This window comes from Hemicordylus capensis, chromosome 10, assembly GCF_027244095.1.
Source record: "Hemicordylus capensis ecotype Gifberg chromosome 10, rHemCap1.1.pri, whole genome shotgun sequence".
Taxonomy (NCBI): Eukaryota; Metazoa; Chordata; class Lepidosauria; order Squamata; family Cordylidae; genus Hemicordylus; species Hemicordylus capensis.
Genome location: NC_069666.1, coordinates 6,481,553 through 6,507,435, shown reverse-complemented (window position 1 = coordinate 6,507,435; position 25,883 = coordinate 6,481,553). Strand labels below are relative to the sequence as shown.

The following is a 25,883-nucleotide window of genomic DNA, read 5'->3' as shown; positions in this document are numbered from 1 at the left end:
TTGCAGAGTTGCATAAGCAAAAATAGGTCTCTGCCCCATGGAGCATGCAAGCTAAGTTTGACAGTGGGAAGAGAGACAATAGAAGAGTGGGAGATGAAAGCGGTGGGAGAAGGGAGGGAAGAAGATTTGAGAGATTGTGTTATCCCAACCTCCCATGCATTGTGAAAAACTCAGAGCCAAGATGGCAACAAGAAGGCAACTTCCGGTGTGAGCTCCTCTCTGAAATCTGCACTTCTTCCTTGGTCTCTCCTTTCAGCCCAGATGACTGTTTTATCAGTTAGATTTTAATTGCTGTATACTCCATATCTATCCCGTGCATTGTTGAATCATTAACTGGAAATTAAGACTGCAGTCCTAATTGTGCTTGCTTAAAAGTTGAGTTTATCAAAATCATTTGGACTGATGTAGGAGAAAATATGTGTAGTGTTGGGAGTATGCATGTGAAAGATACCATTACTTCTCTTTCATAAATCTAATGCTAGCCCCTACCCCACGCCAAAGGTGCTCTGCTCCTTCTGTGCTCTCCTTATCCCCGCCCCCCCGGAGAGCAGAAGATGCTTTCTCCAGCCTGGAACGAGTGGTTAAATAAACTCTGGGAGATTGCAGGTTTGGTGAAACAAGCTAATTATTTTAGAGGGAAAGAAGGTTGATGAGTGGGTGATAGATTTATATAGATTTATAACTGGAGCCTTTTATGTACAGGTGGGCCCCGTTATCCGCGGAAGTTCCATTTCTGTGGGTAACGAAACGATGGATAATGGGGCATTGTGGCAGTGGGGAATGGGGGAGGGGGGTTATTCATTTATTGATTGATTTGATTTGATTTTTAGACTGCCCTTACAGAATAGCTCAACTATTCAATAGAATAGTTAGGTTCCTGGAGGCTGGAAAAGTAACCAAATACCGGCCAAAAAAGGAAATAAAATGCCCTACCGTGTTCCAGGGGTCTCCATCTGTCGAGGAATGCCTCCCCAGTCCCAAATTCCCCCTTTTCCCATGAAAAATAATCGGGGGGTATTTAAAAAAAATGAACCACAAAATGGCTCCTTTCCCCAAAAAGTGGTGGCCAGAAATGACCTCAGAGGTTCACTCAGGGGTGTAGCTACACCCCTCCCAATTTTCATCATCATCTCCCTCATTCCAAGGGGCCGCTAGAGAGAAGGGCAAACACAGGCCCCTTTTCCCCAGCTATGCCCCGAGTTCACTTTATTATCTCAGAACCCTACTGCTTCCCTGCATGGGTAGACCGGAGACTACCCAGCTGAAGCAGTCACCGTCGTGTCTCTAAGTGAGTATCTGTTCCTTTATTTGTTGTTAAATTTATATACCGCCTTTCATTAAAACGATCCCAAGGTGGTTACTTGTTCTTGTTCTTGGTGCAAGTACTGTTGATTGTCTGATTTCCAGTTATTGTGCCATTGAGAGACTCGTGACTCTTGGAGATATTTGCATTTTGCTGCGGCAAACATATTTCCCCCCTGCCCAAGTCTCCTTTATGCGATCAGCACGGAGAGACCGGACTCACTGTACTGAGAGCTGGTCTAGCTAATCCGGAGGCTGCATACTGCCTGCCAATGGCATAGGCCAATATTGCAGACGACTATGGCAGCTGTCTCAAAAGGGCTCAGAGGCCTAGGTCAGAGGCAGACAGGCGATACGTGGGGATCCAGTGGTAGATGGCTGGGTGCTTTGGATTTTCAACTCACCATTGTTGACCAGTACAACAAGACTGCAGTTCTCGGTACTAGCCTGACTCCTGGGCAAATTGCATCTCTGAGCCTCTGTGTTGTCACAGTTTGTTGCTCCTAAAAAAAGCAAACACACCCCACATTTTTTTAAAAAGCACTCTACCGTGGCTGACCTTCGGCTAATTTTCAGATTTTAAAAATCTGAAATAGATTCTGGACTTATAAGACTTTCTTTTCTTTCTGGAAAATGTCACATTCTCCTTCTCCGGTGATATTTTTGAGGAAGGGAGGACCATCTTGCTTCTCTCGCCTTCCCCCTTCCTTTATCCAAGCCAGCTACTTTCAAATCCAGACAGACACACCTCTGGCTTTACAGTAAGCAACTGGTAAAAGAATACTTGATTCTTTCATTCCTCAGAGGTCACATCCAGGAAATAAGTTCCTCTCCACTTCCCAAACAAAAGCAAAGCTCAAGACACGGCTTCTCTACCCCGCTCCCCAACACGCCAATAAACCCCCCAGAAGCCAGAAAGAGAGACACATTAGCTCTGGATCTGTTTTTCATCTAAGGTCTTGTAAGGAGTTTTTAAACATAACCAGAACCCCAAAGCAGACACTGTGAGGGTATTTGGTTCTCTAGAATTAAGCTTTTGGTGTTTATATCTATTCCGTAAAGCCACTTTCGTTGTAAGGCTGGCCCATATCCACCCATTCCACACACACCCCCACCGACAAGATTCATCTGATAAAGTGGCAAGATTAGGTTCTCCCAGCTACTCCAGTTTAATGACTTCCCTTGACGAAAGCCAATTAATTTCCTAACTCGCTCCTTGCATCATGAAAGATTAACTGCAAGCAATGACAGCACGAAAACACAGACAGGCAGGGCAGATCCACTCTTTTATTGTGCAGACAGTCTTCCCCTAAGGCAATGATGTTTCAGGGCTTCTGCCCATGGGGAGGGGGGGGGACCCTTTCCAAAGGTACTTGCTTGCTGAGGAGCCCCCTGTGGGTCTACTGTGGGTCTCCTGTGCATTGCACGTGAGGTTCTCAGACACCGTTTTAGGATGGACACTCCCAGGGGATGATTCCAAGGGGTCGTGGGCATGCCCCCCCAAATACTTTCTGCTCCCCCATCTACCAGACTGGAACTTTGCAGCAAAGTGGCAGACAGTATAGTCCTAGGGTATTACAGTCCTATAGCCTGGATTAATTATTTTAAAGGGCCTCCGTTGTTTGAAGAAGCCTCTTTCACTCACTTCCGTACCCCAGAAAAAGCAGTAGAAGCCAGTGCAGGTAGGGAAGAGACTCCTCTCGCCGTCTAGGAGCCAAGCCAAGCCCATAGCTTCTTTCCTGGCCAGGAACTCGGCCGGGCGAGACCATGGGTGCAATGGGGTACAGGGCCATTTCCCCTGCGGATTTGGGCTGGACTGGTTCTTACCGCTCTCCCCACCCTGGTCTTTCCTGCCCTGTGGTCTTTCCTCTAACGAGCCTGCAAAGCAGACTGGTTTAGGCTTGGCCTAATCCAAAAAGGAAGTACTTCCTAAGAGGAATCTGGCTTATGTTCTGAATGAGTTTGAAAATGCAAAGCAAGCTTCATTAATAAGGTAAATAAACTAACACTAATTAGCTTACCTCTATAAGTAGTTAATATATAGCAACATCTTTGCCCCCCCCCCGCCCCTTCGTTTCCCCCGAACTAGTTGTTCTAGGGTCACCCCGGGACATCTCACGCACCGGAGAGCCAGCGTAGCATCATGGTTAGAGTGTTGGGCTGCAGCTGGGGAGAACCGAGTTCCAAATTCCCACCCAAGCCATGCAGCTGAACTCGGTGGGTGCCCAGTTGTGTGCGCTCAGTCTCTACCTCACAGGGCTGTTGTGAAGGTAAAAGGGGATGGAGTGGGAAGGAAACCAGGCAACCACCCTTGAAGCCCGTTGAAGGAGAGGTCAGCTAGAATTGAAATATGAAGCATGGTTGGTCTGCAATGCATCCCACACTTACTCGTTGCTGTGCCTTTCAGGGAAGTTTATCTGCCACTGATCTCCTCACCAAGATACCCTAAGCTTTAAAAAAGGACTTGGAAATGTAGCTTCTCATAAAGCCAGTTAAAAGTGTGCCCTTTCCTCTACCTTCTTGGTTCCTAATAGACACACCGGATACTATGTCTGGACAGTCAAACTGTTTAGCATCAAAACTGCTGTCCTATATAATCTATGTTGATGGATATCTTATTTCTTATCAGATTATTAGTTTAATGTTATTGTCCAATCTGAGTCCTTAAGATATAGCAAGAGTAAGAAAGCCAAATAAAATAAATCACTTTGGATTTCCCTTTTTAAAATGGCAAACAAACTTTTCTTCTCCTGCCGATGTAAGCTCCCCATGTCTTTAAACAAATTAAATGTGTGAATTAATATATATATATGCATGCACATTTTAAATCTTACAGTCTCATGAAACAGTCCCTCTTTTCTTAATGCGTGAACAGACCCATTTCTTGTCTGGAAACACACAGTACGTGAGCTCCCGGAATAAAACGGCAAGGGGACGACTTAAGGAATGCTTCATTTTCGCACCTCTAGAGAGTTTTCAGATCAGATTCTGTGCTCAGTTTATATATGGAACAAAGCTACCTAACAGAGCTAAAAATGATCTGCCAGAGAAGGATGGAAGGTGAAGGGCATACAACTATCAGGTTCCCAAGAAGTGTCTTCCTTTCACATCTCCTCCTGCCAAAAACCACACGTTTTGTAGGTAGAAATTGTAGGTGGAAACTTGAGGATGGAACACTAGGTAGCTCAGACTTCATGGCTTTTGAGAACTCAAGTGTAAAGTCTGAATGTGTATGTCTGGTGATGATTGTCCCCTGGGTGATCTTTTTCTTTTTCTTTTTCTGGATCTGATTTGGAAGAGACCTACAATGGTATCCTTGAATTACAGAGGAGACGGCTGGCTGCTATACCACCACCCCAGCTGAACAAGATTCTGTCGTAGAATGTTGCTTCAGACAGATCTGCAGCCTGTCTGTCCCTACAATTTGAGACTGTTACAATTATAGAATTGCAGATGAAAATATACTGTGGAATCGGACAAAACAGAAATATATGCTAAACATCCTATCCGAAATCATCTAGGGAATAAGATTATAGAAACTGGGACCATCTTTGGGGTGTGTTGGAATGGCAAATATGAATGCTAAACCACAGGCATTGTTTTCTCTCCGGTAGTGGTAGCCCCTTTAAATTGTAATTGTAATTTGAATTTTTTTAAAATATAAAAGGACATGGATCTTGACCTGACCAACACCAAAAATAGTAAAACAAAATATCTCTACTGTATATCCAAAGATATGCTTTACGTTGTAGTTCTCAAACTTGAGTTCCCAGAGGATGTTGGACTACAACTCCCATCATCCCCAGCCACAGTGCCCAAAAGATGATGGGAGTTGGAGTCCGACTAGATCTGGGGACCCAAGTTTGAGATCCCTTTGATTAAGGCTTTTGTGTCCTGATTTCTCCCTGGGTCCATTTTTAAAGAGTGGTCTTATATTATCTGCCTTGTAATTCTCCAGTAAGGCAATATAATTCTTAGAAGAAAAATATGAACTTGTGGCAGTATATATTTAACTCCTGCTTACTGAGCATAAGCCACGTAATGGCGCAGTGGGGGAAATGACTTGATTATCAAGCCAGAAGTTGCCGGTTCGAATCCGCACTGGTATGTTTCCCAGACTATGTATCGGGCAGCAGCGATATAGGAAGATGCTGAAAGGCATCATCTCACACTGCGTGGGAGATGGTGTCGCAGTATGGTCAACCCCTGCTGTATTCTACCAAAGACAACCACTGAGCTCTGTGGTTGCTAGGAGCTGAAACCGACTTGATAGCACACTTTACCTTTAGCTTTACCTTTAGCTTTAACTGAGCGTAGAGAGGCACCTTTTAAATTGGTGATTATCTTCTGTTTAGCAGGGGGAGAGCAGATGGCCCTATCCAACCCCAGTACAGCATCCCTGCAGTGACTGTTGGTAGTGTTTCTTTTCAGTTGTGGTCCCTTTGGGGACAGGAAACATGTAAACTGCTTTAAGAACTATTGTTGATAAGTAATGTATCAATATTTGTCGCAGTAGAAGTATTGATTAGTATTTCCGTCCAGCCCTTTCTTCAGATTTCATGTATAAGCAAATCAAGAGCTTTTCTAACTGAGCGTGGTCTTCCGTTTCACAGAACATGGTCCAGCACGATCCCTGGCAAGGTTGAATTCTTCTCCAGCGAGGGCTCAGACACTTCCCTTCCCATTCCCATCGTGCCGTTGCCCGGTGTGGACGACTCCTACCCGCCCCAGAAGAAGTCATTTATGATGCTCAAGTACATGCATGACCACTACTTGGACAAGTACGAATGGTTCATGCGAGCAGATGACGACGTTTACGTCAAAGGGGACAAACTGGAGAACTTCCTTCGGAGTTTGAATAGCAGCGAGCCCCTCTTTCTTGGGCAGACGGGACTGGGCACCACAGAAGAGATGGGGAAGCTGGCCCTCGAACCCGGAGAGAATTTCTGCATGGGGGGCCCGGGGGTGATCATGAGCCGGGAAGTTCTGCGGAGGATGGTCCCTCACATTGGGGAGTGCCTTCGGGAAATGTACACCACCCATGAGGATGTGGAGATTGGGAGATGCGTGCGGAGATTTGCAGGTGTGCAGTGTGTCTGGTCTTACGAGGTAGGTTGAAAATGGGGAAAAGGTAAATATTTAAATGTTCTTTTTTTAAAAATGCAGGAAGAACTGTCGTACCAGGAGAAAATGCAGACTTGGGGCAGGGGGCGGAGGGGATCAACCTTTGGAAACTTGTGAGCTTAAAAAAAATGGTTTTGTTCACCAAACATACATGGTGAAAAAAGTAGGGATGAAGAATAGCATCTCTGAAAATCAGAGTAATATCAGGAGATCGCATCTAGAGGTGACTTTTTTGAGTCTGGCAAATTTGGCTAAATGTGAATTATTTTTTTACAATTACCTTACTTTGTTATGCGATCTGCAGCTTCCAATGAAACAAAACAATAAAAAGAATGGAAATTCAAACAGAACGCAGATCTAGATAAATATTAGGGGTGTTTTTTTGGTGGGGGGGCTATTTTGGTATTCAGCTCCCTTGGTTACCTTTTTATTGCTGGTTGAAAGGGACTTGCTTCAGGCAGAAGTTCAGTGCAGTCTAATAAGCCCCCAGATTGTCTTAAGCTCTTTAGTCGCGAGGCAAAGCCCAGAGGAGAACTGAAGGAGAAGAGGCACTTTGCATTCCTCCTCCTCCTCCCAGTTTACTGGAGGTGGGTACTTTGATGCTCATTTCAACCCCAGACTTTGTATGTGAGAAATTGCAAATTAAGATAGGAAAGCAAATGTGAAATGCTGAGAATTCAAGTATACTCCTGTATTTTGCCCAGAGATAATAGCAGGCATTGAGAAAACACCAGCCCTGCACAGGAAACAGGGCCTTTTCAGTGGTGGCACCCATATTAGCACCCCCCCCCCAAAGGCCTTCAAGAAGAACCAGGCAAGCCTTTTGGAGGAGAGCACTCCAGTGTGATTCTACTACCCTTCCTATCATGCCCACCCAGTGCATTTATGAAAGCAAGTGGAAAAAACTGTCTTCTCAAGAATGCATTTGTGGTGAGCTAATCTGGCCCCTGCATGCCGCTGGACTGGCTTGTGACTTTATATTCTCAGCCGGCATGCTTGTTCTCTTTCCATGTGGCTAGGCTTCCTACCCACTCAACTCCAAAAGATTTTGGCTGCAGTCTTACAGACAGTTACCTGGGAGTAAATCCAATTGAATTCAGTAGGACTTAACTTCTGAATAGACATGCATTGGCTGGTACTCTTGTGTGGATTTTCCTTTCTCTTTCTTTCTTTCTTTTTCTTTTTCTTTCTTTCTTTTTTTTGGACATTTTGTATTTTACAACATCTTTCCCAGTTCCCCACCCCGCCTCCAAGCCCAGCCTTCCCTTCTCCTTTCAGCACTGGTTGTGGGGGGAGATGGGAAAAGAAAGGAGAGATGGAAAGGGAAAGAGAGAGAAGGAGAGGAGAAGGGATGCTCACCATTGCACTAGTAGGTGTGGCTAGGTCGGAGGGCTTTCTATTCTAAGAATAGTTTGAGGGCGTTGTCCCAGATTTCTGACCATTTATCCGATTTATTTACTTTTATGAGGGCCCATCTTTCATGTGCCGCTTACTCAAGCAGCTCCTGCACCCAGTCCTCACTCCTAGCGGGATTGGGAGATTTCCACTGCCCTAATATTCACCTCTTGGCTACCAAGAAGCTCCTCCATAGCTATTGCTTAGAACTGGATTTTAGACCCCAGTCAGATGGGATAGACCCCAGCACAACATGCAGATCCATTTTTTTTTTTTAAAGGGATGTTTTAATACGTTTATGCTATGCATGAATCTTTTTGGTAAGCCACTGTTGGGGTTTCTTGGGACCAAATATGCAGGGTATTACAGTATTTCAATCAATAAGTGAAAGTGGTTAGAGCAACAGTTTGAGGCGTGTCCAAGTGTGGTGTGGGGATGCATTTTCATGCTCCTTTTCCTGCTAAAGGGGTAACCCCTTTTTATAATAAATGGATAGGTGTGAAAGAAAATTTGGGTATTTGGGTTTGCTATTGTCGTGTTTCGTTTTAATTTTTATGTCTTTCTAACCCAACTTTAAGGGGTCCTCAAACTTTTAATCCCCAGATGATGTTGGACTACGACTCCCATCATCCCCAGCCACAGTGGCCTAAGGCTATTGAGGTTGGGGACAATGGGAGTTGCAATCCAACATCATCTCGTCCAGCAATATCTGGGAGAGAATCTGCCACGAGGTGTCTGCAGTTTGCCCTAAATGTCCTGCGGGTAGATGGTAGCAATTGCTCCCAAACGGTATAATTTTTGGCACCATATTATTACTGGCTGGCCACTACATCCTATTTGGCCCTTTCCTTGAGAAAGTAGCTCCCCCTCCTTTTGCTCCTGATAAGAGAAACAGCACAGCTGTACTTCTAAGGCAGCATGTTCTGCATTAGCCCTTTCAAATCCTGCTATCTCGTGAGTGACCTTTATGGGATAAAGGTGGGGGCCCGGAGGGAGGAATGGAAACGCCGCCTTTGATTTGCAGATGGGGGAGAAGGGGAGGGCTTCCTGGAGTCTGGCCCGGCGTTCGTGAGAAGATGCGCTGTTAATCTGCTTCCAGTTCGTTAGATGACCTCTCGGAAAGAACTAAGCCCTTGGCCGTTGAAACCGAAAGGATGTGCAGTAGGCAGTAGCCGCTGAAGGAAGATGTGGTCACGTCCAAGGCAAAGACAGATAAAAGGACCCTAAGGCCGTCTCTCCAGGGCCCTGGAAAATTCAGTGGGGTTCTAATAAGCGTTCTCTGCCCGTCTCTGAATTCCAGGAGCTTTCAAGGTGAATAATTTCCTTGGGTGCAAATTGGAAGAAGCGAATATCTGCTTGGTTGTATAATGAATTTGAATCGATACTCCATTCCATGATAGGGTCTTTTTACTGAGATGTATAAATAAGCCTCGTAAGGTTTTTTTTATTGCAGTGAGTGACAGCGTCATGCCTCTGGTCCATTTAGCTCAATATTGTCTACACTGACTGGCAGCAGCTCTCCAGGTTTCAAGCAGGAGCCTGTCCCAGCCCTACCTGGAGATGCTGCCAGGAATTGAGCCTGGGACCTTCAGCAGGCAAAGCAGATGCTCTTCCTCTAAGCTATGGTCCTATCCCCTAAGGGGAATATCTTACAGCAGGCAGTGCTCACAGTAGTCACCCATCCAAATGCAAACTATGGCAGACCCAGCTTAGCAAAATGAGACAATTCATGTGCGCTACCATAAGACAAGCTCTTCTCCCCAAAGCACGAGGTAGGTCAGGCTGAGAGAGAGAGTGAGTGAGTGACGGGCACACATTCACCCAATGGCAGTCACGTAATGGTTAGTGTGGGACTAGAAGTGGGGAGACCCGAGTTCAAATCCCCATTCAACCATGAAACTCAGTGGGTGACTCAGGGCCAGTCACTTATCTCTTAGCCTAACCTGCCTCACAGGGTTGTTGTGAGGATAAACAGAACCATATGCACTGCTCTGGGCTCCTTGGAGGAAGAGTGGGATAGAAATGTCAAATAACCGAGCAGGGATTTGAACCCTGGTCTCTCTGGCCTAAGTCTGCCCCTGGGATTCTCTCCAGGTGGGGTGGAACTAAGGAGAAACCTAGAGTATTCTGGCTTCTTGTGAGCATTTCCCCTTTAAAGCATGAGGTATTAGTTGTCATGGCTTGGTGAAACTGCCATGTTCAGAAGCAGTATACCCCTGAATACCTGTTGCTGGGGTTGAGGGGTGTTTACTTTCACATTCCACTTATGGGTTTCTCGGGAAAGGCCTCTAGTCGGCCACGATGGGAAGCAGAATGCTCTTAAGAGACACGGTGGCTGGTCTTCTTTCAATACAAGCAAGGCCCTTCCTCTTCCAAACTTCCCTCTTCCCATGGAGCTGTTACTCCTGCAAGGGGTTGGCTTGTTCCTATTTCTGCACGCTGGCTGTCTTAGCAGCGTGTCTTCTCAAAAAAAAGAAAAAAGGAAAAAAAGTGTTTCTGAAGTTTGGAAACTAAAACAAAAGGGCAGGCAGAGAAGAGACTCAAAATAAACCTCTGTGCGGTTTCCGAAGGTGCTGGTAGCGGACGAGTGTCTTTTCAGTTTCACATGTACAGTATTTTTTTGAAGCTGCTCTTCTCTCGCTCACCAAAACAGAAGTGCAGGTTATGACTGGGACGGAAACTCTTGTGCACGCTGTCTCCCGACAGACCACAGCAGGGCTGCCGAACAGAATCCCATCTATGCTTGTCCAAGATCCTGCATTCACAGACCTGCTTTGCACAGGCCAGAATGGTCCATGCTCCCTGCATGCCGCCATCTTCATCTGAAGCCTTGCTTTGGGTTCCCAGTTTAATCAGAAGTACAACGGGTATCCACTAGGAGCAGGGCCTTTTCTGTGGTGGCACGAGTTCTGTGGAGTAGTCTCTCTGTTGATACTAGACAGACTCCCATTCTTTATCCGTCTCAGCATCTAGGTAGAACACAGCTTTTAAAGCAAGTCTTTAGTGCTGTTAAACCTGTGGGTGATGTGTAAGCAATATTCTGAGGTTATTTACGGCGGCTGCTGAAAGTTTTGCTGATCGATGAGTTGTATTCCGTCTTGCGGATTTGTTTAAAGATTTTGCAGGGGATGGGGGGGGGGGTATAAGCTACTTTGGGTCGGTTTGCAGAAAAGTGGGGTAGACCTTCTTAAGAGGAAAACCCGGAAAATAAAATCCACATAGGGGCAGTGTTATTGCCACCAACCCACAGTTGTTTTGGGAGGAGCTGAGGTTAGAAATGGCAACACATTAATCTTTATGCTGCTACCTCATGCAGTGAGCCACCAAGGCTACAGGTTGGAGCATTCCTAGGGTGCTGAGGTGTTCATTGGCTCTGGAGTGACTGCCCTCAAGCCCGGCTGTTGGCTCCCTCTGGTCTGGAAGGGCTTTGAAGGTATCCAGGCCAGGCCGGGACATTGCCCGAAGAACAAACCCCTGGCTAGCAATTCTGGTTCTTGCTCTATACTTAGTTAAAGGTTGCACTGACAGGTTGCTTCAACATCACTCCGGGTAGCATGGACTATCTTGTGCTCATGTGGTTAGGGTGGACTGGTATGTATCCATCACGTCAGCAACACAATCTATGATGATCGTGGTGCTCCCTTGTTGTCCTGTTGCTCATCTGCATCAGAGCTGTTCCCTTCCTTCCCTTTGGGCAGATAAGAATGTTTTGGAGGCTTACCATAATGCCTCTCGGGTGTTGACTCATTCGCTTTCTTATCTGGCCTATGTCACAGAGGCAGGAAGGAGAGGGCCAAGCCAGTTTTAAGAGGAGCATTTGTAACTCTATAAAAATCCTGCTTCTCTTTCATGTCATGAATGCCTGTTGAATGGGGTGCTGTGAATCTTGTGGAGCCTTGGGTTGCCTGAGGGCTATACAGCATTGCTTTTTAGATAGCCAGGGTAGTGTTCAATTTTATAGTACAGGTAACATATTTTCCATATGATACATCACACTCTTTAACCCTAGGCTCTGGATTATAAAACCACTCATTACTCCGTAGTTTGGTAGCTGTAGGCTGCCTCCAGCCTCAGAAGCAGGATGCCTCTGAGTACCAGTTGCAGGGGAGTAACGGCAGGAGAGAGGGCATGCCCTCAACTCCTGCCTTTAGGCTCCCAGGGGCATCTGGTGGGCCACTGTGTGAAACAGGAGGCTGGACTAGATGGGCCTTCTTGGGCCTGATCCAGCAGGGCTGTTCTTATGTTCTTATGACGTGTATCATAGGCGGGGTTGCTTAGGGGCTGTGTGTGGTCTCAGGTCTAGGTAGCTGAGGTTCCCCATAGGAACATAGGAAGCTGCCTTATACCAAGCCAGAGCTTGATCCAGCTAGGCCAGTACTGTCTACACTGACTGGCAGCAACTCTCCAAGGTTGCAGGCTGGAACGGGATGGGAATTTTGGGGAAAGGAATGCTTAGTATCTTCCATGCCCGTGAAACTTGAGGTGCTTTTACCTGACAAGCCAGGGGTTCTCAAGCTTGGGTCCCCACATGTTGGACTACAATTCCCATCACCCCTTGAGACAATGACATGGGGTGATGGGAGTTGTAGTCCAACATCTGGGGGCTTGAGAGCCCCTATAGCAAACATTAAAGGGGAAGTTATTTCACTGCTTGTTTTGAACCTTTCTGATTTTTGGCAAATGAATCTGCACTCTGTTACTTCTGTACTGTGCCGCTGTTATCCTTAATTGAGCCTTCACACTAATTTCCTGTGGGGGGAAAGCTTATCTGAACCCCCTGATGGTGTGAAATTTCTTGGCTACCAGCTGGAGTCCCTTTACAATCTTGCCAGTAATCCCGATTCCCTCTGAGAAGGAGGGATTACCTCCTTCCCCTGCTTGGGACAAAATGGGCTTTGGGGCAGAATCCCTGCCTTGAAACGACGGAGATGCCATAGAGCACCCACCAACTGGGAACCTTGTGGATGTTGTTTGAACTTTGGAAAAAGTTTAAATACTGAGTTGGTTTTGTTTGGAGCGAAGCTGTGAGCTTCTCCTGCAGTTTGCAAACTTATTTCTTCCCTTTCTACCTTATTTATTGTTCAGGATCTGCTGTGTGGCTATGTAGCAATAAATAAATTTTCCCGTTTTCCTGAGCACTGGATAAATTTACCATTCTCGTTGCAACTCGATCTTGTCTCATTTGGTGAAGAGTCTTGGAAAAATCTCATTTCCCTCAAATCCTTGGCAATAGCTATTTTTAAACCCTTTAAATATTTTAGTAGGCCAGGGTATGATTCCTTGAATTGCTCTCAAAATAGGTTTTGAGGTCTTGGGACTGAAAGCCAGATTGGACACTCATCAGAATCGAGAGAGTGGGGGAGAGAGCATGGATCATCAAGCGCATGAGCACTTTGTCCTGGACTGTACCGCTTAAGGTGAGAGAGAGACTCTCCCATCTAGAAAAATACCTTGCATGTACAGAACTAGCATGGCAGGGAATACAGCTTCGTCTTCCCTTGAGATATTTCCCCCCCAGATGTGAGCAGTTCTTTTTTAAACCGTTTTCATTTAAAGCAGACCAAACAATAATACTTTGAACATACCATACAAAACTAGCCTATGCAAACAAAATTCTGCATTATTAACAACAAGAAGGTCAAACACATTATCCATATCATTTTAAGCTTAAATATCTACAAGTTGCACTGAAAGGTGCTTTAATTTGTCAAGGTTTCCCATATACTGTATCTTTTGAAACCATTTTCTTATGCCTGGTAGTCTTTCCCACCCGTTAGTCACAATTTTAAACTTTGCTGATATCAGTGACAACACAGTTAATTCCTTCTGCAAATCTGAAGCTTAAAAGCAATTAAAGCCATTAAGCAAAAGCTCTCTGCAAGTTATAAGGCACAACACTTGTAAATCTGTCACACTTTTACTGCAAGTTCCTCAAAAGTTCTTTCTTTGGCAGGTTTGCAAACATGTGGTTCTCTCCACCTACATCCTGAAGTGGTACAGTCCAGGTCCAAGCAGGCTTTACCCCTTGATTCTGCTGAATGGCTTCAGTTTGCTTTCATTAGATGTGCTGATGGTTCTTTGGTAATGGTACATGTGCTTTGAAAAGGCTTGCATGCTCTACTGTAAACTGGCCAAAGACATAGATTTTTAGGTGCTATATAAATAGGATGGATGGATGGATGGATGGATGGATGGATGGATGGATGGATGGATGGATAAAAAATGTACTGTGCTAGTTTAGGCCCTTAAGCCCTATTCAAATCTTGTTCCACAGTACACAAGAACAGCCTTGCTGGAACAAGCCCAAAAACGCCCATCTAGTCCAGCATCCTGTTTCACACAACCAGATGTCTCTTCCACCAGATGCCTCTGGGAAGCCCACCGGCAAGAGCTGAGGGCATGCCCTCTCTCCTGCTGATGCTCCCCTGCAATTGGCATTGAGAGGCATCGTGCCTTGGAGGCTGGAGGTGGCCTTTAGCTCTCTGACTAGTAGCCATTGATAGACCTCTCCTCCATGAATTTATCGAAGCCCCCCCTAAAGCCATCCAGGCTGTTGGCTTCACTACGTCTTGTGGCCGAGAATTCTATAGGTTGCTTATGCACTGTGTGAAAAAGTACTTCCCTTAGTCGGTCCTAAATGTAGAGCTACTATTCTTCTGCTGTACAGTATGCACATACAGCCTTTGGAAGCGTGCCGAAAGTCCTGCCATGACATGTCATGGCTATAGGCATTTGTCTGAAGAGGTGACTGCTGTAAGCATGATGGAGGGCACTTCTGTGATTGGCAGGCTCAGGCACCCAAGCTGCCAATCACGGAAGTGCCCACCCTCATGTGTCCGCCTCTTCGGACAGACCCTTATAACCATCAGCGATGTGCCAGGGACTGAGGCAAGTGTGCCGGAGCGGGACTTGGGTGTGCTTTTGGAGGTTATATGCAATTACAGCAATAACATCTGAAAAGGGGTTTACAAGAGCAACTGGAGGGATGATGTGCCCCTGGGGTTTGTTTGTTTTATTTATTTATCAAACTTCTATACCGCCCAAACCTTTGTCTCTGGGCGGTTAACATAAAACAATTAAAACATATAAAAAGTTACAACAATTCAACAATTTAAAATCAACCATAAAATTAAAACAGATAATTATAAAAAGCTGGGAAAGCTCGGGTGAAAAGATGGGTTTTCAGATGTTTTTTAAAAATTGCCAGAGATGGGGAGGATTGTATCTCCACAGGGAGCGCATTCCACAATCTCGGGGCAGCGACGGAGAAGGCCTGTCTCTATGTAGCCACCAGACGAGTTGGCGGTAACTGAAGACGGACCTCCTCAGATGACCTCAATAGGCGGTGGGACTCACAATGAAGAAGACGCTCTCTTAGATACCCAGGGCCTAAGCCGTTTAGGGCTTTGTAAGTTATAACTAGCACTTTGTTGGCTGGGACCAATTGCTCTTCCCCGCTCAATAAAGAGCATCGCCAATTTAAAAGATGCCTCTTGGCTCAGTTACCAGGGTTAAGTACGAAGAGATTGTACTTAAGTCTTAAAGTACTATAGTAGCCAGTGAAACGGCACATCCTCACGTAATTCTTCAGTCCAGAACCCTCTTTCAGGCTTTACTGCAATATAATTCAATGAAGCAAATCCTGCTTTTTGTGTTTAACAGGTGCAGTTCTCTGAATGCAAACTCAGGAAATGGTGGTGAACTTTCCTTTTAAAAAATTGCATTTAATGACAGCCTTGTGTTTCATCCTAATCCCTCGCGAATCCTGTCAGAATGCCTTCCTGAAAGGAAGTGCGCTGTTTTCTCGTGAATGGCAGTGAAAGTTTTCCTTTGAGAGGGAGAGTTCAGCTTAAAAATGAACACCACTGAATGGAATATCACTGCACCGTGAATAGCACCTCCACACTAATGAAGTTTGCCGCATTTGGCCATGATTAATTATCTGGCAATGGTTCCCTGTAAAAACCTTGTTTGAACCAAATCTAAATATTTGGGCTGTTTTGCGTTGCTCCGTCACGTCGGTGTGGAATGTTGGAGCCTTGGAGGGCCTTGCATACTGCTGCCCAAGCGACATTTGCTTTGGGGGATTGTGGTGGTACGTTTCTGAAGATCGAAAGGAGATGGAGTTCCAAGTGAAGTGTACTGGATCATGTAATGGGGTAGGGGGTCCTTATCCCCAAATACATACCCTGGGGGCAAATTCCAACAGACTGTTGCTGTCTGACAGGTGGTTTGGGATAGACCAGGAAGGATCCCTTTGTTGCTGAGCTTTCTTCCTGAGTGTAACAATTGTGGGAATTGCCGAGATATGCCAAGGCTTTTGTCATGAAAACAGAGTGCATAGACATGAGAAGGGGAATCTGCATAAATGGAAAAATCCAGTAATCTAATCAGTACTTTTGATGGGTGCATCTCTTAGGTTCATATCGCTAGCTCAGCCTCCTTTATTGGGGGGGATTATTTATCTGTGTTCCTCCCTTTGAGCTAATTGGCACATTAGCTGGCTTTTAGTTAACTTCTGTGGTCTATGTAGGATGTTAGGGAGGGCATGCATCTGCTCCCCTTTACCATTTGCTTGTTAGGAGCCAAATCTAGGGATGACTGGCCCACTGTCACTGGTCCCCATGTATATAAACGGAGCACCCACAATGTTGTGAGGCTCCTGAGCATATCCAGAGTGAGATCTCCAAGCCTAGAGACTCAAATACCAATGAGGGGGCTTCTGGGAGCCAACAGAAAAGCTTTGCTAGTAACAAATCTCCTACTGCGTGGGAGGAGGAAATGGTAAACCCCATCTGTATTCTACCAAAGAAAACCACAGGGCTTTGTGATCGCCAAGAGTCGAAATCAATTTGACGGCACACTGTACCTTTACCTTCTCCCACCAGCAAGAGGTTATGCATTCAGCTGAAGCTGTCATCAGATGGTTGGCTGATGCCCGGAGATTTGAGCAGCTTTCTCCTTCTGCATTTATTTATTTACATTTCTATACTGCCCTTCATCTGTAGGTTCCCAAGCACAGTGGACAACAGATTAAAAACCACAATTTAAAAAATTCAATTAAAACATATGACGGCCATGTATATTTATATACTGCTATTCCACAAAAGTTCCCAGAGTGGTTTACATAAACAAATAAAATAATAAAATAGCTCCCTGTCCCCAAAGGGCTCGCAATAAAAACAACAACACATAAGATAGACCCCAGCAACAGCCACTGGAGGGTTGGCTGTGCTGAGCCGGATAGAGCTGGTTGCTTTCTCCTTGCTAAATTTAAGAGAATTGCCACTTCAAAAGGTGCCTCTTTGCTCAGTTAGCAGAGGTGTAGTCAAAATAAAGCAGGTAAAGCTATAAACAACCAAAAGGAAATCAGAGGGCTACTTATTGCCCAAAGGCCTGGATAAAAAGAGTTGTCTTCAGACTCTTCCAGAAGTTTGGGAGCGAGGGAGTCATGCCCATCTCATCGGAGAGCAAGTTGTACCATCTGGGGGTAGTCGCTGAGTAGGCCCCATCCTGCTGCTTGACAAACCAGCTTCAGGTGGTGTCAGCACACCTTCCTTCCCTTTAGATCAGAGGTTCTCAGCCTGGGGTCTCCAACTCCCATAATCCAAAGTCCACTGTGGCAGAGGATGGTGAGAGGTGTTAGTCCAACAGCACCTGGAGACCTGTTGAGAACCCCCCTGCATTCGATCAACACCCAGTGTGTCACAGCTAAGAAAACTCTATCCTTGTCTGGGTTCAGATGCTCCTTCGGCTGTGGGTTCACTGGGTCTTCCTGGAGCCAAAGTTGTTCTCACCAATCGGAGGAAATTGCTGCGTTCATCTTTAAGACAATGAGAGAGGCTCGGTTGTTGTACATGCGGGACAGGGCCTTCTCTGTTGCTGCCCCCAGACTTTGGAATGCTCTCCCAGCGGTCATTCGCTCCTCAGACTCCGTCACAGTTTTTAGAAAGCTGGTTGAATCTTGGCTTTTTATCCAGGCCTTTACATGATTGTTTCTGTTGCTGCTTCTGTGTGTTTTACCCCTGTATAGTTTCTACCTTTGTATTTCATATATTTTTAAATCAGATTTGTTTCATATTTTTAGCTTAATACTTTTAAGTGTTGTGTTTATTGTACGCTTTTTAACTTTTGTAAACCACCTTGGGATTGTTTTTAATGAAAGGCGGTATATAAATAAATAAATAAGGCTGTAAGCCAGAGGCAGTTTGCTTTTAATCTTCTTTACACTGCGGAGTAGACTTAAGCCCTTAATGAATAAAGTTGTTTGTACTGTTACTCTTTCCCTCGTAGCACCACTGCACGAGTTGGCATCAGGGTTAAGTGCAGTTAAAGCCAGCCAGGGTTTCTTCTGCACCAGCTTTAAACCCTGGTGTCAATACTTGGTGAAGTGCGAGTGAGGTTTGTCAAAACCATGGCTAAGGTTGATGCTGACATAATGCTGAACTACACATGAGGTAGGAGGGAGAAGCTGGTCTTGTGGTAGCGAGCATGAATTATCCTTTTTGCTAAGCAGGGTCTGCCTTGGTTTGCATTTGGATGGGAGACTGCATGGGCACCCTGTGAGATCTCCTCCTTAGGGGGGCCATGTAGCTCAGTGGAAGAGTGCTTGCATGCAGAAGGTCACAGGTTACTTCCCTGGCATCTCCAGGTAAGGCTGGGAGAGACTCCTGCCTGCAACCTCAGAGAAGCCGCTGCCAGTCTGTGTAGACAATATTGAGCAAGATGGACCTAAGGTCTGACTCAGTATATGGCAGCTTCCTGTGTTCCTAAGCTCACTTCTGAGGGGAGGAGGAAAGAGCCTGCGATCCCGAAACTGCTCCCTGAGCTCAGAGTCCCAAGTTTCTCTGTCTAAGCCCCAGACAGTTGGAGAAAGCAACCTGGCCGTGTGTCTGCAACAAATAAGCAAGGGATTATAATGCAGAAAAAGTCCCCCGTACTGAAATTGGGAATGAAGAAGTATGGGTCTCATTGCGGGGGTGGAGAGAAGAGGAGACAGAGGCGCTGGGGTGGGGTGGGTGTGGACTTTCCTTGATCTGCCACAGAAACCAGAGCTGTGCATGGATACAACTTGCGATGCGATTTCTAGCGAACTGATTTCTAGGAAACCCAACACAAAAGCCTCTTTGTCTAGACGGCGGCGGCTACAGAGTCCCCTCTCTGGCCAATGCACAGTCATGCCAGCCAGTCGCGACAACCAGGGCGGGCGGGGGGGGATGCGTAAGAGTAACAGATCCGTTACTGTGCAGAACTCCCCTTGGTTGTCTCTCGGAGCTGCAGAAAATCCTCTGCTGGGTTCTGAATGAATGATCGCTGTCCTGACAGCTGGCGAAAGCGAGAGCACGTGACCAGAGGTTTTGGCTGCCTCCTGAAACTGGAGACTTTGGCCTGCCTTTTCTCTCTCTTTGCCTGTGTTGCTGGAGTACCTAATTGGTGGCACTGTGAAATGTCCAAGAACTGACCTGCTTTTCAAAGCACTGCTTAATGCAAATGTCTCTCCTTGCAACTAGAAGAATATATTTTGGAAAGTCCCGGGAGCTCGAGATTTAAAACACTCCTGCCCAATTAAGAGTTCTGGCGAATGGTAATTCAAAAGATTAAAAACCGAGCATCACCTTTCCCCAGCATTGGGCAAAAGGAAACAATCCAGGCTGGAAGATTAATCTGCCAAATTGAATTACAACTTTGGTAGGGTGAGAATTAAGAGCACACATGTTTTATTTCTGTTGTCTGTGGCTGCAGTAGTTTTAACCGTCTTATGGATTGAATTTAAATGTTAACATAGGAAGCTGCCTTATACTGAGTCAGACCATTGGTATATCTAGCTCAGTATTGTCCACACGGGCTGGCAGTGACTCCAAGATTTCAGGCCGGAGTTTTTCTCAGCCCTGCCTGGTGATGCTGCCAGGGATTGGATTTAGGACCTTCTGCATGCAAAGCAGATGTTCTGCCACTGAACTTACAGCCCCATCCTCTCCTCCAGAGAATAGAATTCAGAGTCATACTATTGGTCCATCTAACTCAGTATTGTCTACACTGACTGGCAACGGCTCTCCAAGGTTTAAGGCAGGAGTCTCTCCCAGCCCTATCTGGAGAATTCAGGAAGAACACCTGGGACCTTCTGCATGCAAGCAGATGCTCTAACACTGAGCTACAGCCCCATCCCCTAAGGGGAATATCTTACAGCGCTCACAGGTAATCACCCAACCAAATGCAAACCAAGGGAGACCCTGCTTATCAAAGGGGACAATTCATGCTCACTAGACCAGCTCTCCTTTTTTATTCTGTCACACTGAATTCGGGCCTTTTTTGACCAGCAAAATGTGATCTGCATTGGTCCAGGGGTTGGGGAAGAACTGGTCTCCGCATCAAGCACAAATCTTACTTCCTCTTTTAAACATTGTTTGTCAACATAAGTCGTCTCTTGTGCCATGGAATTGCAGAAAGTTACAAAGTTTTGGCCTCCTAGGAATAGATTTCAGTGTTTTACAACTGAGCAAATAAACAGCCAACTCAAGGGTAGAATTAGTCTGTGCAATTAAAGACTTAACCTCGTGAATGCCTGGACATGTTTCAGCTTGGTAATGTGACTGTTTTGTCAAGGGAGTGAGACTCCTGCACTGTGTGAAACGATACGAGAATTGCTTTGGATCGGCTCGAGACCCACCCGGTCCAGACCACAGCCCTGCAGAGTTCCAGCCTGGAACCCCCAGAGAATAGCAGGTTTTCAGATCCTTTTGGGTACACGGCATTCATCCTAGGTACCTCAACTGAGAAGCGATTGTCTGCATCAGTGAACCGGTTTGAATATGTCGTCCCCAGCCTAATGGAGAGATTCTGTTATTTTGTTGTAAATCGCCCAGAGACGTAAGTTTGGGGTGGTATAAAAATAGGTTAAATAAATAAATCTCCTTGCCCAACTGCCACCACCCATACAGGGATGTAAACCTGCAGCTGGGGGTGGGGTTAGGGGGCTTGGTCCCCCTAACATTTTCTCTGCCCCCCCCTAATTTTGTTGTTGCTTGCTTGCACTTAGGATTGATGGGGGGCAGATAAACTGTCTCCCCTACTTTTTTGGGTGCCCCCCCCAACTTTTAGTTTGGCGACAGGCCTGCAGAGATTGCATATCTGAAGCTGGCCTGCAAGCGTAGACCAGAGTGGGCTTCCTTGAGAGATGAGACAAAAGTGGGAAGGAGGAACTACTGGCTTACAAGAAAGAGTGAGTACAACAGGAAGTGAAGTGTGACGTCTTGAGTTTGGAAATGTCCCTTGGGGCAGATTCCAACTTAATTCACATTTGAGGCATGCATTTGGGAAGCTATCCTGGGTGGTCCAGATTGCACCAGGCTGTAGTTTAGTGGAAGGGCATCTGTGTTCAGAAAGTCCCAGGTTCAATCCATCTCTCTATATGTGAGCACTGTCTGCTGTTAAGTTATTCCCCTTAAGGGATGGGTCCGTAGCTCAGTGGAAGAGCATCTGGTTTGCATGCAGAAGGTCCTAGATTCAGTCCTTGGCAGCATCTCCCGGTAGGGCTGGGAAAGGTTCCTGCCTGAAACCTTGAAGAGCTGCTGCCAGTCAGTGTAGACAATACTGAGCTTGGTGGGCCAATGACCGGACTCTGTACAAGGCAGCTTCATGTGTTCCACCTTCAGGGGAGATGTGGGTTCTCCTTCCCACTCAGCCATAAAGCTCCTCCCGGGGTGACGTTGAGTCAGTCACCACTTTTCAACCTAACCTCCACAATGTCCATCACTAAGTCTGGTAATTCTGTCAAATGTCCATTTTCTGGCTCCTCAGTTTATGGGCTGGCTCCTAGATTCAAAGAGAATTTGTCAAAGCCTGGGTTAAAAACTGATCAGCACAGACAAATTCTTACTGAGGTCGGCCCCACTGTGCAGTATGTCTGATTTTGCTTGAGTGTGGCCGCCTCATTGATGCATATGCACACTCCGGTCTAGTTCTGGGCAAACAATTCTGCGCATGGATTGCCCACATCTATGGCCTTTACACCAAGGTTGTGTGAATCAACCCTCTGACAGTTGGGTAACCCATTCCACCCAAACGGTCCCACGTCATACGCTGACACGTCGTCATGTTGCAATCAATCAAGCAATGTTCCATCAGACTTTGGTTTGTAATTTTTTCATTGCTGAGTCAGCTTCCTAGACCCAAAAGCTAAACAGATATCAGACAGCCAACCCAGTCACGGTGTATTGCTTGCAGTCGGTCTTTCTCGGCTTTCAGTCTGTCTTCCCCCCGCTTTTTGTTAACTGTTCAACAGATCATATTACTGCCTACAGCAATTTCTGTCAAAGTTGCAAAATACGTCTCAGTAGTTTAATTACTGCTTGATTTTAGGTGTGTTGGAAACTAAGGTTTTATTTTTTTAAGAAGGTACACAGGAAAAAATGTATTTCTTGTATTTTCTTAAAATCTTTCTTAGTCACTTTTCTTGAAATTAAAGACTCCCCCAAATAGGATTGCCGTATTCTGGCTTTCAAAATCTGGATGCCTAATTTGCATTTTATGTAAATTGACTGGAAAATAATTTCTGAGCAGAAGAGTGACTGCACGTCCTTTCTTTCTTTCTTTCTTTTCTTTGAAAGCTGGAATCTGGGAGAATCTGGGTGGGCTAAGCAAGCTGGGTGAGATGCTTAAAATCCGGGTGAAACCAAGAATTTTTGGGGAGATGGCAACTCTGCCCTCAAAGTCACTTTTGTTAGAAGATTACAATTCCTGATTTGTATGGGTTTTACTTTAAATTTCCTAGGATTATAATTGAGAAAGCAGTTTTCTGTTTTGGGGAACCGGAAGCTAAATAGAGATATTTTTACCCTGGCTTTCTCGTGTCTTTTTCTTAAAATCTCTAGTGTGTTTTGGTTTCTTTTTCTTTTTCCCTGGAAGCCACAAGGAATAGTTTGTCTCGCATGATCCTCTCGCTTTCTTTTTTCCATTTTAGAAGGGGCCACTCACTTCCTGCGCTTGAAGTATCTTGTTGAAATCTTCCACGCTCTTCATCTCTGCAGACTTTATGTCAATCTCACATCTTTTGGTGTGGCAGGCAAGGGGAGGGCTTTGTTCCTTGCTGGCTTTGAAAATCCCTTTGGAAAACTGTGATTTATCGATAATACAATTGGTTATGGCATTATTATTTTTTAAAAAGGGAAATGCATCAGAAATACAAGCCGTTCTCAGTAGCCATGGAGTCTGGCTTCTGTTGCAGAATCATTGCATTCCTCCAAACTGCAGGGAGGTACTCTGCTCTAGTCTCCCGATGCAACTCTGCAGGGATCTGTAGGTGGGCTTCCCCTTGGTCCTGGAGTCTCATTCTAATGAACACTGCTCAGGAGGAAACTGTAAATCTTTCTTTTTCTTTTAATCCCCCAAAGCCTAGGGGGATGTAAAAAGTGGTGACTTTATTGCCCGGTATTTTTTGACTTTTATAGCGCTCTCATGCAATGATGTTACTTCACACCCAAGATGTGAGACTCTGTAAGTGGATTGTACATCCATGTACGTATTTATGGCATGTCTCCAGTAGTTAGAGTGCTGGACTAGGACCAGGGAGACCCGAGTTCAAATCCCCATTCAGCCATGAGACTTGCTGGGTGACTCTGGGCCAGTCACTTCTCTCTCAGCCTAACAGGGTTGTTGTGAGGAGAAACTTAAGTATGCAGTACACTTCTCTGCGCTCCTTGGAGGAAGAGCGGGATATAAAATGTAGAAAATAAAAAATAGAATACATAAATTAAGCCACCCTGTTAGATGAACATAGGAAGCTTCCTTTCCTACTGAGTCGGAGGGGAGGGGAGGTGAGCTGGTCTTGTGGTACCGAGTATGAATTGTCTGCCTTGCTAAGCAAGGTCTGCCTTGGTTTGCATTTGGATGGGTGACATGTGATTGCTGTGAGGTATTTCCCTTGGGGATGGGGCCACAGCTTAGTGAAAGAGCATCTGCATACTTGCATACAGAAGGTCCCAGGTTCTCTCCCTGGCATCTCCATGTGGGACTGGGAAAGACTCCTGCCTGAAACCTTGGAGAGTTGCTGCCAGTCAGTGTAGATGGTCCTGAGCTAGAGGGACCAAGGGTCTGGGTTCCTAGACCTTCGAGCTCAGTATGGAATATGCTGGTGGGCTGCAGCGGCTTTCTGGGGTCTCACGCCGGGATCCTTTCCCAGTCCTACCTGGAGATGCCAGGGATTGAACCTGGAACCTTCTCGATGTATGGCACGTGCTATCCCATTCAACTGTGGTCCCCAGTGCAAACACTACTCTAAAGACCCTTCCAACTCTTAACATTTTATTCGCATAAGGGCACAGCCAAGAATCTCAATAGCATTGCCATTCCTCAGGAAGCAGACACGCTCTCCTCCCTGACCTGAGTGTCTGGGCAAAGATCCGGAGGATGTTGTTTAGATCCAAGACTCCTTTTTTTTTTTTTTTAGTAGTAGTAGTAGTAGCCTATTTCTGGAACACCTGGGCATGTTTGTGCGAGAGCAGGTGGTCCTTCTGGGTAGCTTGGTCCGAAGCCATGTTGAGCTTCAAAGTTAGATCCGACACTTAAGATTCTGCTCAGAAACCGTTTCAAAACCGGCAGGATATGTTCCGTGCATCCAGCTAATAAACATGCACTCCCTGTGGTTTCCAAACCATCTTCGGAGACAGCCCTGCGTACAGCACACTGGAGTAGTTTAAATTGGGTGTTCCCGGTACAGGGGGATCTCTGCCTCCCCTTTGGTAGGCAGATTGAGCAAATAGGCAGATCTGTCTTTCTGAAGCTGCAAGTGAAGCATGCCTTTTATTCTCATGGAGGGGGGATGCATGCCCCCGGCAGCAGAATATTTGGGAAGCTCTGGTTTATGGCATCTCTGCAACCTGCAATTTAATTGCCGTCCCTTCAAAACTTGCTCCTGTTGCCTTACGGAAGCTACGATGAGAAGTCTTTCTTGAATGCTTCCCAATTCGGGTCTCTCCCTCCAGCCGATTTGTGACTGAGAATGAATTCGTCTGCAACGGACGTTTGGCTGCTTGTATAAACATTCAGCAATTTTGTACAAACATGAAGTGTTGTCCAAGCATTTGAGAAATGTCGAAGAGAGCGATTTCTGACTTCTTTGGGGGAGTGGGGGGAATGGGAAGATGGCTGAACGCAATGCGGGGGGGAGGGCCCTTTTCTTAAGGAAGTGCTGAGCATTCTCTAATTCCACCAGAAGTTGCAGCTTGATTTCCTGCCTGGTTGATACCTTGGCAAATGTAAACAGTAAGTTGCTTGGTTGACTTGTCTCCTTAGCTAAGCAGGGTTCACCCTGGTTGCATATCAAGCATGACTTGTCCCCTTAGCTAAGCAAGGTCTGCCCTGGTTGCATATGAATGGGAGATTAGAAGTGTGAGCACTGCAAGATCTTCCCCTCAGGGGATGGAGCAGCTCTGGGAAGAGCAGAAGGTTCCCAGTTCCCTCCCTGGCAGCTTCTCCAAGTTAGAGCTGAGAGAGATTCCTGCCTGCAACCTTGGAGGAGCCGCTGCCAGTCTCTGAAGACAATACTGAGCTAGATAGAGCAATGGTCTCACTCAGTATATGGCAGCTTCCTGAGTTCCACACCGCTAGCGGCAGTCACCTTTAGAGCAAGCATGCTTAACTTGGGCCTCCCTCCATCTGTTTTTGGACGGCAACTTGCATAAGTCCCAGCCACAGTGGCCAACAGCCAAGGATTATGGGAGTTGTAGGCCAACATCTGCAGGGGGCTGAAGTTGAGCAGCCCTGCTTGAGAGAATACATCTGTTTGGCCATCATCACTCACTCAGGAAGTATATACATTAAATAAATATAAATAAATAAAAGTCTGGTGGGCCACTGTGGGCCTGATCCAGCTGGGCTGTCCTTGCATCCTTAAACCTTGGAGAGTCACTGTGGACAATACTGAGCGAGATGGACCAATGGTCTGACTCTTGTCTAAAGCAGCTTCCTGTGTTCTGAATACCCAACAATGCTAGAAGCAATCAGTGGAATGAAGGCACAAAAAGATGGAATCAATAATAGATGGCAGGAGTTAAAAGATCAGCAGC

At 45.9% G+C, this 25,883-nt stretch overlaps 1 protein-coding gene across 1 annotated transcript in view; it reads left to right on the top strand.

Annotated features, from left to right (window-relative positions):
• The window catches only part of CHSY1 (chondroitin sulfate synthase 1), a 70,640-nt gene that overhangs the window by 4,738 nt on the left and 40,019 nt on the right, over positions 1-25,883 (top strand). Inside the window, exon 2 of the mRNA XM_053272914.1 lies at positions 5,916-6,411. Within this exon, the coding sequence (XP_053128889.1) occupies positions 5,916-6,411 (496 nt within the window). The remainder of the gene's footprint in view (positions 1-5,915; positions 6,412-25,883) is intronic.